This window comes from Meriones unguiculatus, chromosome 6, assembly GCF_030254825.1.
Source record: "Meriones unguiculatus strain TT.TT164.6M chromosome 6, Bangor_MerUng_6.1, whole genome shotgun sequence".
Lineage (NCBI taxonomy): Eukaryota > Metazoa > Chordata > Mammalia > Rodentia > Muridae > Meriones > Meriones unguiculatus.
In genome coordinates this window covers 38424538-38436955 of record NC_083354.1, presented here as the reverse complement: position 1 = coordinate 38436955, position 12418 = coordinate 38424538, and the positions used below count along the sequence as shown (strand labels likewise).

The 12418-nt window shown below is 39.2% G+C and overlaps 1 protein-coding gene across 29 annotated transcripts in view; it reads left to right on the top strand.

Moving 5' to 3' along the window:
• Positions 1-12418, top strand: part of Clasp2 (cytoplasmic linker associated protein 2) — a 180655-nt gene that overhangs the window by 56426 nt on the left and 111811 nt on the right. For 21 of the 29 annotated variants that reach the window (XM_060385138.1, XM_060385132.1, XM_060385124.1 and 18 more), the window contains one exon: positions 6632-6778. In XM_060385138.1, the coding sequence (XP_060241121.1) occupies positions 6632-6778 (147 nt within the window). Of the gene's footprint in view, positions 1-6051; positions 6254-6631; positions 6779-12418 lie in introns of those variants that run through there. The other 8 variants (XM_060385145.1, XM_021635758.2, XM_060385142.1 and 5 more) reach the window with 2 other exon arrangements.

Genomic DNA, 12418 nt, shown 5'->3' with positions numbered 1-12418 from the left:
TAGTACAGCAGAGGTATGCACAGTGCACAGTACAGATTTCCATATTCACGCCTCCTAGATTTGAGAAATAGTCATGCTCTGCCACAGTTTATATGAGCTTTTTTGAAGAATAAAAGTTTATTGCTATTTCTAGTTTACTAATCCTTCCTCTCGCTCATATAAGTAATAAAACAAACTAGTGTTTCTTATTTATGAATGCATATAAATACAGTAAATTGTATAAAGAACCTCTCCTAACTAGAGAATTTACATTTTAAGAAATGAGTTAATTGAAAACTTGTAGAATCAGATCCTAGACTGCAGAATAGGCCTCTTCCAATTCCCTGCAGTTCTCAGTAACTTTCTCCTATCCCTCCCTCAATCTCCCCACCCATCTTCCTCCTCTATTTTTGTTGGTGTGTCCCATTCCCATCTCTTTACCTTTTAAATCTTCCTCCTATAGACAGCACTATACCTGCACAGCAATTGCTTCCTATCTTTTAGTCCTTTTTAATGTCAGCTTTCTGCATCCAACCTCTTTATGAAACATTGGTTTAAGAATGGTGTTAGCATATTTATGATTTGTAGTTTGCTTTTTGTAGTCACATATTTTTTCTTATTCTGTAAATACCAAAAGACCTTTTTGTGTATTCTAGACATTGTCTTTTGACTTGTCTTAGTCACTAATTATCCTTTGAGCTCTGTCTGGTCTCCCGTAAGTCCTGTTTACTGAATTTAAATTTTAGCTGCTTTATTTTTATCTGTAGAAGTTGTAAGTATTTGACAGATAATCTTTTAAAAATAGTTTTCTGCTCCTCACAGTTCTTTCCAGGTTGTCCTTGTAGGCAAGCATAAGTATTTCTTTCTCCTAAAGAAAGGCAACATTGTAAGTACACCTGATCCTAGTATTTGTTTATACTTGTTCTTGCCGTGGTGTCTTGTTTCCTCCTCTATTTCCATCTCCTTTCCTCCATCTCTGTTGATTTCTCTTTATTTTCTGTCTGGTCACCTTTTCCATCATGCAGGTAGATAGCTGCTTCATCCTGCTCAGTTGTTAGTTCTTGTCCTCTAATACCTTTTGGCTGTTCCTAGGAATTTTGCATTTGTTCTTACAGCCCACAAAAGTAGGACCTGAGTATCTGGGTCATTTACTGTACTAAAGGATTTGATTTGATTCACTTTGTCTCTGTGTCCACCTTTTCTTCCCCTGGCCAAGTTTTATTCATTTACTTATCTTTTTGCTCGTGTAATGATGGTGATACTGGTGGTGGTGGAGGCGTGTCTGCGAGGGGGGCATGCATGTGCTAGTACATTCAAACATGCATGCTAGTGAGCCCATGTTGAGTAGGGTCAGAAAACAGCCTTGAGGCTCAGCCGTCACCTTCCACATTGTTTGAAAGAGGGTCTCTTGGTGTTTGCCTGGTGCATATGCCAGGGCAGCCCATGAAACCACCTCTCCTTTCCCCATAGGAGCACTGGAGTGACAGATGTATATAGAACTCACAGTTTTATGTGGGTACTAGGGATTAGAATTCAGGTCCTACACTTGTATAGCATGCATTTCACTCAATTGAGCCATCTTCCAGTCCCTGGGTAGTTTGTTCTCTTTTTAAAACAAGTTTTTGGGGGAAAAAAGGCAATAGGAAAATAGGGTCGACTTATGTTCCCTTTACCCTTAAGACTGTGTCTCATTTAGTGTGCTGACTTTTGACTGCATGTCATGTGGGTTTGATCTGTTCTTTCACCCACAATAGAGTAGAAACTTTCAAGTGCTGCTTCTAGTCTTGTGTCTCTTGTTGTCAAACATTGGTTGCTTTTAGGATTTTAAAAATCAGGAATCTTATCCAGTGAGTGTAGTTGTTTGCCTCTGGAGTGTTACCTCAAATAACTTAGTCATGCTTTTAGTGGAGACTAAAAAGTCCCCTTCTCTGAAATACACTGTTCTAGATATTGCTGTAGTTACAGCAGTGGGCAAAATGGCAGTGGTCCTACCCTCATGGGTCACATGTTCCAGTGGGAGGAGGCGGGAAGACAGCAATAAGTGCTAGACGAGGGGAGAAACCAGGGAGGCGTGGATGAATTAGGGTATCGGGGTGTGGGCGTTTGCACTGTTAGTGCCCAGAGAAAACTTCACTAAGGTGACCAGTGTACAAAGACATGGGGTTTGACAAAGGTATGGAGAGGCATGCATAGAGACCCAGAATATTCATAACCTCTATATGAATTACAAAAACATGTCTAATTTGAGGTTTTTAAATTATTAGTTATAAATTCCTTTATGGTAAGAAAATATGAAACCTTACTGGTAATGAGTAAAAGTTGGTTTTTCTCTTCTTGTTCCTTTAATGAAGAGCTGCTTTTTTTGTTGTTTCCAGTGCTGGGAATCAGACATAGGCCCTTGAACATGCTACACAGCTGTTCTACTGAGCTGATCCCCAGCCCTCAACTTTTGTCTTGTATATTTGAATCTCTATTACCAGGTGTATGAGTATTTAGAGTTTTGATTGCTCCCATTATCAGCTTTACTTCTAGCATTGCTTCCCTGAGCTGCTTGCTTTGATATACATGTTACTCTAATTTTTTTTGACTTGTCTTTGTGTGCCTACCTTCTTAGTCTTACTTTCAGACTTTATACCTCATTGCATATTTCGTTTAAAAGAGTTCCTTCTGGCAGTCTTTTACATATACAATTTAATTCATTTAAATTTAAGGTAAATACTGGCAGATTTAGAATTTATTATGTTTTTATATGTTAAATAACACTTTATTAAAATAATTTCATGTAGTTTTTATAAAATTTTACTTTAATTACATGCATATGTGCATGTCTGCGTATGGGTGTGTGCACATGGAGTGGAGGGCAAAAGAGTGTTTGGATTCTCTGGAGCTAGACTTACAGGTAGTTGTGAGCTGTCTAATGTTGGTACTGGAAAATGCACTTAGGTCCTGGGTACAAGGAGTAAGCACTCTTAACTGCTAGGACATTTCTCCAGCCCTTTAATGTAGTTTTTCAGATTTATTTCGTTTTATGTGTATGGGTATTTTGTGTCTGCATGTGTTTCTATGCATCATGTACATGCGATATCTGTGGATGCCAGAAGAGGGCCTTAGCTTTCCCCCTGGAAGTAGACTTACAGATGGTTGTAAGCCTTCATGTTGGTACTGGGAGCTGAACACTAGTCCTCTAGAAGAGTAGCCTGTGCTCTTAACTGCTAAGCCATTTCTCTAATCCCTTTCTTGATACAGTTTTAAACAGGAAAAAAAAAATCTAAGCTGCACCCCCGAAGAAGAAATTATTTTAAAAACTTACCTTTTCTAAGTGAGTCACTGAGACAGGTGTCTTCAGCCTCATGCCTAATTGCTCTTATAGTAATGGTCAGTGGAATGAAAAAGAAAGCTCAACTTTGAAGTTCATGCTCTACAGAATAACACAGGTTAGATTATTTTAGATGCAAACATGATTCTTGGTACTTCAGTACACAGGACGTCAAAATCACATCTAGCACAAAAATATAAAAAATTTCCTACGGTATGTTTTTAAATTTTTATCTCTTTTCATACTTTATTTAATCTGTTTTTATCATTCTCTCTCTTTCTCTCTCAGGTCACGTATACATTTACTCCTCTTTTAATTTTTTCCCCTAGACCAGCGATTAGCTGCTCATGGGCCTCTTTCAGCTCACCTCTTGTTATTATACATGAAGTAGAGATAGAGCCACAGCTACTTCTTACAGATTGTTTGTTGCTCTGTTTTTATCATGTCATAATTGAACAATTGTGCAAAAGGATATTAGTGTATAGATTTCAAAGCCTAAATTTGTTATGTGGCCCTTTTTATCTGTCAACCTCTGCCATAGAAGAGTGGCTCATACATGATTGTTAGGAGATAATACTTGTAAGTAGCATATCAGGCTGTGTCCTTACATTTTCTGATGCAGTGCAGGTGGGTTCATACCCAGGAATTTTTATTTAGGGGGCTGACAAGATGGCTCAGCAGGTAAAGGTGCTACCAGGCCTGATGTCCTGAGTTCAGTCCCCTGGACCAACATGATAGAAAGAGAAAACTAATCCTGAAAGTAGTCCTCTAACCTCCACATGAATGCCATGGCATATGGGTACAAATATATAAAATAAATAAATGTAAAAATAATATAAAGTGCCTCTCTAAGAAATGTCAGGCGATGCAAAGCTTTTATCTGAATACCACATTTTGAGGAACACTACCATAGTGTTAAATGCCATATTGCTAAATGCATCTTCAATTTCTTGTGGCCTGAAATAAATGTGAAATGCTTGGGACCAGGAGTATTTCAGATTTGGGGGTCTTTTTGTGTGTTCAAAATATTTGTATGAGTTTGGTTATGTTTAGCTGAACACCCCAATCCCCCAAATCAAAATATAAAATGCTCTCAGATCTGAAACTTCGCATCATGTTTTCTTACATACTCTTTGATAAGAGAACTCAATTTTGAAGCAATTCCTATTGTAGATTTTAGAGGTGCTTAACCGATGTCGGTCCTATACTACTCGCCAATAGTGTTGAAAACCACAAACCTTGTTTTTCTCTGAACAGCACAGCTTTACAATAACTGCAAACTTTGAAGCCAGGCGCAGTGGTGCACATAATCCCAATACTCTGGGAGACAGAGACAGGTGGATCTCTGTGAGTTTGAGGCCAGCCTGGTCTACAAAGTGAGTCCATTACAGCCAAGGCTACACAGAGAAACCCTGTCTCATAAAACAAAACCAAGCAAAACAAAACACTACAAACTCTCAATGGTCCACATGCCTGTGATCCATGCAATGAATGGGTACAGGTAAACTGTGATACTTTCACACTCCAGAAAAACCACAAGCAACAAAATGAATCTTCTATACTCCCCGTCCCTGCAATCTAGTGAAGAGAAACTAGATGCCACAGTTTCCACTTCTTTACTGATTGGCTTAGTTAGGGATTTTCAAAGTGCTTATAAGGTGAAGTGTCCAAAGTGAAGGCAGTCTTTACAGCTAGGTGCTGCTTATGCTGATGCATCAATTGTGTAAAAATTTATTATTTGTTTTTGGGGATTTGTATGCTTAGCCTTGCTACAAAGTTCTTAAAAATTCTGATTGCTTGAGAATGTTAAGAGTTAATTTTTTTTAAATGGTAGGAACATTTTACTCTTTTTCAGTCCTTGTGTGTATAGGAAGGAAATACTGTTTCCATGGGAACTTCTCCCTCCTCTTTTTCAGTGCCTGACTTTCTGTAGATTTTTGTGTCTGTTTGGGGGGAGGGGGGAGTAGAAGTAATGTTAATAAAACACTTGCTGAAATAGAATGTGATTTTAGATAGTTTATTTTCTTCTCCCAATAAAGAAGTCTTAAAATTTCCTGCGGCCTTTTCTTTGCTCCTCTCTAATATTATACTTGGTAGTGTGTCTTCATGTATTCCATGAGTGGGCATTTGTATGATGAAAACAGAAGGGACAGGAAGAAGATTCTGACATATTGATCTGAAGCCTGTGTTAAAAGCTGCTTCTCTGCCTCACCCATCTTGTTTGTCATGGTTGGTTTGTGCAGGGTCCTAGAGAAAACCGTTTCTCAGCAGAGTGCATGGTATCTGTCTTGTGAGTGGGGGAGGGAGGAGTTGGTGGAGGGTGATGGACTTGTATGTGAGAAGATGGTAGGAGTGTGGTCATGCATATTCCAGAGGGAGCCTACCAGAACTCCTCAGAGGCACCTTATTAGCAAGAGACAGTTCGGTTTCCTTTATGTCGCTCCATAGGCAGCACATTGTGAGGTTACATACAGAGTTAATTACATACAGCAGCGAGCCCTGCTGTGCCCATGCTTTCTCGATGCAGTAACACCCAGCACAGTGATTACCGCCTAAAACCTAATGTCCTATTTATGATTTTCATGTGCATTAGTAAGAAAAACAAATCTAGATTTCTAAACCTTTAGTATAAAATGATTTTACATTTTCAACAGAGCATACATTGTAAGGATATTTTGGATGCATGGAGAATTTTTACCTTTCATCTAGCAGTAGCTGCCATAAGATGATGTCACCTTGCAGCTGATTGGCTGTTGCAGCACCTAGGGCAGGGAAGAGAAAGAAAAATGCCGGCACAAACCTCAGTGGTGGTTCTGTGGTTGTTTCTATCTATTTTTGATAGAATCTTTGATTAGTATCAAATTTACTGTATTTGGCCATGTGAACTATTAGGAGCTATTCTAGGGTGAGGGAAATTCGGAGGAATGAGGCGGCTGATTTGCAAACGGATCTGTGATTGTAAGTTGCAGAATCTGGGTATAGGAATAAGGCAGGGCGTGCTGGAAGATTGACTATGGGAGGGGCTGGCAGAAAATGCTTATATGAGCACCAAAAAAGAAAGATGCTTTGACTACTCTCAAGTTAATATGTTTACTTTAATGTTTTTACTCTATATATGAATAGGAAATGTGACAATATGGTATTTTTTGTTTTAAATCACAGAGATTATTTTGTATAGTGTTAACCAATATATAAATATTTATCCAAAGGATCTTTATTTGTTAATGATGTATCCTACATAAATAATGATTTTTGTCTATAGCTTTATTTTTTTTTTGAGTCATAATGAAAAAAGCTTAGCTTCCTTAAGTACCTGCTTTTTTATGCCTTGTGCAGATAAAAGCTTTGATGATGAGGAATCAGTGGATGGAAATAGGCCATCGTCAGCTGCTTCAGCCTTCAAGGTTCCTGCACCTAAAACATCTGGAAATCCTGTCAACAGTGGGAGAAAGCCTGGTGCAGCAGGTGGCCCTAAGGTCGGAGGTAATGCAAATCCATTTCAGGTCTATGTGCATGCTTCATGCTTCTTGATGCTCAGTGCTTCAGAGCAGGGTGTTTACTCATGACTGCAGCAGACATGCAGACCTGGAGAGAGTGTTAAAACACATGGGAAGTGTGCTGTCATTTAGAAAGGAATATTATACATTGCTACTTCCAGTAAGAACATGGATGGATTTCTATCTTCTTATGGGTACTTATTTTTTCAGATGCCAATTTTAAAGGAAAGATTCAAAGAAGTAGTGTTCTGGAGTATGTGTTTTAAAGGGAGTGATATTATAGGATTGAGTCATTTTTGAAGAATTGTAGCTGTCACAGTTTTGAAGTACAATAATATAGACTATATTTTCACAGTTGTCTAGGCATAGTAAATTAAATACTCCAACATTTAAAATGATTGAAGATGCTGGGGCCTGAATAAATTGTCACAATAGGAATTGGGTGGTGATCAAGTAAAACTGCCTCAAAAAATGGTTTCTGGGTTTGAATATAATAAATAAGAAAATGGGGGAAAGCAGGTTTTTATGCAATTATGCAGCATTTCCTTGGGCCTTTTAGAACTGTTTATAGTATAGCTTTAATATTTTAGAACTGTTTCTGTCTTGGCTTTAAATTTTTAAAAGTATTTTTTTACGCTAGTTATGATCCATGAGTATCTGCCAGGTATGAGTTTCTGCTGGATCCATTTGATAGAATGAATCTGTAAGAACAAATACCTATTTGAAGGCTAGAGGTCAGCAATCCCTCTTAACACACACACAGAGTATGTGTCTTAGTTATATCTTGGAAACATACTGTTAACAGTAATTGGTGTGAAAATCAAGGGCTTGAAAATTTTTGTGTTTTATCTTTATTATCTGTGGCACTGATTAACAATAAAAAGGAAAGGAAAATAAAAACTGTGTGTCTGCTAGGTTAGTTCTGAAAGAAGCTGTGTTTCAGCACAACCAAGTCATGTGATTGATAAAATAGAGATGCCCCCCTTTTTTAAATAACAGGGGGTCTCTCAGTGTAGCCCTGGCTGGCTGGAACTGGTGTGTAGACCAAGCTGGCCTAAGATTCACAGAGATCGGCTGTCTCTGTCTCTTGAGTGCTGGGATTAAAGATGTAAACCAGCAGCTTGGATCATTTTAACTTTGTTTAACTCTTAATAGCATACACTTAGAAAGAAGTTAAGCTGTTTTTTATTTCGTTTTGCTGTGCGGAAGTGTGTTCTGCAGGTACTGGTGGAAACAGTGTGGTGCGTAATGTTCTGTTCCTCTCTGGTCTTTGGGAAGATGTGTGTGATAGTCTTTGGTTTCTTTTGTGACAAATACCTGTGTTCATTCACTACAGGGGGATAGTTTTCTTCTAACATGAGAATTTCATGAAAACTCTTGCTAAAAATAGGCTGTGGATATATGTGGCATAATATTTAACTAGTTTATAATTAGTGCTGCAATAGTTAATTCTGAAATAAAATTTGAGATAGTAATTTACTTAACACAGGCCACATGGTTCTTTGATAGTGCCATAACTATGATCTTCTTGAAAATTAATATGAGAAGGTTTTTCTTGAAGGACTGACTTAATCCCCTCAGCCTGCAGTTGTTAGGCTGTAGTCCTTGCAGATAGGACAGTGTATGGTAGCAGTGGTGTCATCCTCGTAGATAGTGACTCTTGATAGAAATTAGGAGACATCGTCACTGCCCCCCCTTCTCTTCTCTCTCTTTTTCCTCTTCTTACTCTTTCGCAATTGCAGATTCATTCTTGTTTCTTTAGTCACTGCCTACTTTGATTGTCCGTTTGGTTGTGGGCTTTTTAAGATTGTGTCTCCCTTTGTAGCCGAGGCTGACCTCTAAATAATTCCATGTGCTTGGGTTACAGGCACGTGCCAGCATGCCAGGCTTCCACTGCCTGTTCTTCTAAGAAATATGTGACTAGCCAGAGGATATTGATAATGCTTCTGAAATTAATGCATTCTTGGCTATCAGTCTTTCTTTGAAAACTTAACTGTAGATGTTCTGGTGTTGGCAGACATGTTGATTTTTAAATTAGCTTCAGGGAGTTTTCTTAGCATTGCTGCAGCATCTTTGTACTGGAAGGAGCTCTGCATAGTCATACAGATCTGTGGCTAGCTGCAGTGCCTGAGAACAGGAACAGGTTGTAGAGAGTCAAACATGGAAGCTATGCACACCAGCTCTGGTGAGGAGAGAACTTCTTTCTCGTTAGTTGTACACATACCAGCTTTTTTGTTTTGTTTTGTTTTGTTTTTCGAGACAGGGTTCTTCTGTGTGACCTTGGCTGTCCTGGATTCCCTTTGTAGACCAGGCTGGCCTCAAACTCATAGCGATCTGCCTGTCTCTGCCTCCCCGAGTGCTGGGATTGCAGGTGTGCACCACCACACTCTCATACTTTTTTTTTCCTTGAGAAAACAAAATTGGCTCTGTTTGTATTATCTCATTTTGTACACCCTTTTCTCACCAGTTGTTTTACCCTGGTCTTAAGTAAGTTAAAAATTATCCATGTCTAGATATTAGGATTCTCTTTAGGTTTTTTTTTTTTTTTTTCCTGCTACTGTAAACCATGTTGTCATTCTTTCAGGTATATCTTTTAACCATATCTCTGTTGTCCTCCTATGACTAAGTGTTTTTTTTTTTTTATTGTTGTTGTTATTTAGTTGTTTTTTTGGGGGACCTTGTACTGCCATGCGGTACCTGTTACTGAGGTATCTCCACCATGCCTTCGGTTTTTGAGGGTGGAAGAAAAATGACTTGGTGACAAACCAAAGAAATATGGACGAATCTAATTATCAGCAGTCTCTTCATGAACCTCAGGCTTCTTCAGGTTAGCTTCAGGCCCATTTAGTACCCAAAGCTGATGGGCCTTGAACTCTGTATCATCCTTCCTCAGCATCCTGAATGCTAGGATTATAGTGTGTGCCACTCTGTTGACTGACTGGAATGTGTTTCTAAAGTTCACTGAATGAGAAGATAAGGGAATTTTAAGTGGTCTTTAAATGTGGCAGTATTCCCCCAAAAAGATCATAAATCTAGTTCTGGTTAAAGTAGTTCTTGAGGAATGTATATGTTCTTGCTCTTCTGCTCCTGCTCCTTTCCCTCCTCTCCTTTACCTCTTCTGAAGTGTTACTGTTTATATTTTTTTCATTTAAGAGCTTAAGTACTTTATTATCTTAGTTTTATTGATGAACAGATTCTAGTTTGGAGAAATTAAGTGACTTACCTAGAGTCAAATATTTAGTAAGCAAGCAAAGTATAAAAATGACCTTGCTGACACACTCATCTCTGTGTGCCCCAAAGTTCAGCAATGACCTACCGTTACCAGCTGTGTTGTACTGGAGCTTAGCAAGTAGGACTCAACAGGACAGGAAGCAAACATGTGACTTTTACTTTGTAAATGTAAAGACTTTTAAATATTTACTTGTTAATATTTATCCTTCTTTGGTATTTTTTTAGTTTCAGGCTGGTTTTTCCCCCCTTGGTTTTTCAAGGCAGGGTTTCCACCTGCCTCTGCGTCCTGAGTGCTAGGATTAAAGACATGAGCCATCACTGCCTTGCTGAGGTTATTTCTTTTTAATGGTTGCATGGAGCACAGGCTAGCCACCAACTTGCTATGTAGCCAGGGCTGACCTTTAAAGTCTGATCTTGATGCATGCAATACTGTACCTGGCTTTGAGATTGCCTTCTTAAAGTTTATTTCGTGACTTACATAGTATCTCTATTGTTCGGCTACTCTTTGTTGTATAAAATAAGAGAAGAATTGGACGATGGTATAATTTCATTGCTTATAATTCCTATTGGATTTGAGGTTACTTAACTTGTTATTGAGACACACAACTGAACAAACCCTGTTTTCAGAAGTTCTTTGTCCAAGCTCAGTGCGCACACCTGTAATCCCAGCACTCCAGAGACAAAGGCCGGCTGATCTCTGAGTTTGAGGCCAGCCTGGTCTACAACATCAGTTTGAGACAAGACAAGACTACACAGAGAAACCCTGCCTTGAAAAACGAAAACAAAACAAAAGTTCTCTGTCTTGTCTTGCTTGGTCTCTCATTCAGGTGAGCCAGCTGTTTCTGTCGTTTCCTTTAATATGAAAGACTACGTTTAGATTGCTCTGGCCAGACAACCTCAGCACTATCTGGGTGGAAGTCCACCCTGAGCAACACTGAACGTCAGGGCAGCCTGGAGCTGCCTTAATAAGTAAATGCTAGATCTCTTTAGCTTTCAGTTCTTGTTTGTAGCTAAGTACCAGCACCTCAAGGTCCGCAGTGCCCATTCTTCCTCAGGGAGTTTCCACTTTATACAGGTGGTGCATGACAGGAATCGCACATATTTGACCTGAAAGCATTTGTTTTTTATTATAATGCAGACTTTTACTAGTAGCTCTCTATGTCCTTGTGCTATAACTGAGTTGGTAGAGTGCTTGCTTCACATGCAGTAGCGTCACGTAACCTTCACGAGCGCTGGCTGTCTTCTAGCCTTGGCATTCAGGAGGTGGAGGGCAAGTCTCAGTAAGAATGTATGGGCCTCACTCTAGTCACTTTCTTTGACCTTAGCAGGGTTTCTTTTCCTCCTGTGTACAACTTAAAATGGTGAAGACATTTCTTTGTGCAAGATTTATTTTTTGAGTCATTCAGAATATTTAGGAAAAAGAAGACAACAATTTTGGTTGATGTTTGACTATGTGAGTTGAAGATCAGTACTCTGCAGGGAAGCTGCTGTTCTTTTCTGCACTGCACTGTAGTTGACTGTGCCGCCTGCTGTGGGCCACGCTCCATAGAGACAGGTTCAGTTCAGAAGGACAGATCCAGTTCACGGCTGTATTTCTGATAGTGTATGCCAGGTTGGCCTTGAACTGGCTGTGTATCTGAGGATGACCTTTAAATTCCGACCCTTCTGCATCTAAACATTGAGTGCAAGGACTGCAAGTGTGTGCCACTGCACCCATGTTGTTTTTTGTGCTTGCCAGGCAATTCCTCCAACAGAACTGTTACTTCCAGCCTCCAATTTGAGGTTCCAAACTTACAAAGATACCTACAGTGCCTTCTCATGGCCTCATGACCCAGAGATACTGCTAGCATTTGAGTTTTCCTATGCCGAATTTCCTTTTTTGTTGGATATTCACACACATCTGTAACTCCAACTCTGGGACATCCAGTACCTGTAGCCTCTGAGGGCACCAGTACACATTTGCACATGCTCATACACAATACATACAATTTTAAATAATCTTTCAAAAACTTAAATAATATTTTGCCTCAGTAGTGTGATCAGTCTGAAATGACCACTGTGTGATTTCTATCCTTCAACATAGGATAATTCCTTTTTTATTATGTAGGTCCTAAAATTAGATTATCTCCTCCTATTAAAGAATGTAGTTTTTGTTTGCTTTGCTTTTCAAGATAGGGTTTCTCTGTGTAATAGCCCTGACTGACCTTGACTCACTTTGTAGACCCAGCTGGCCTCAACCTGCCTCTGCCTCCCAAGTGCTGGGATTAAAGGTGTGCACCACCATGCCTGGCTAAAATATATTTTTAAGTATCAAGAATGGAAACTATTGCCTCCATTTTAATATCTTTTCTTAGTCTGTTTTCTGCTACTGTGACAGTATGCCTTCGACTGGATA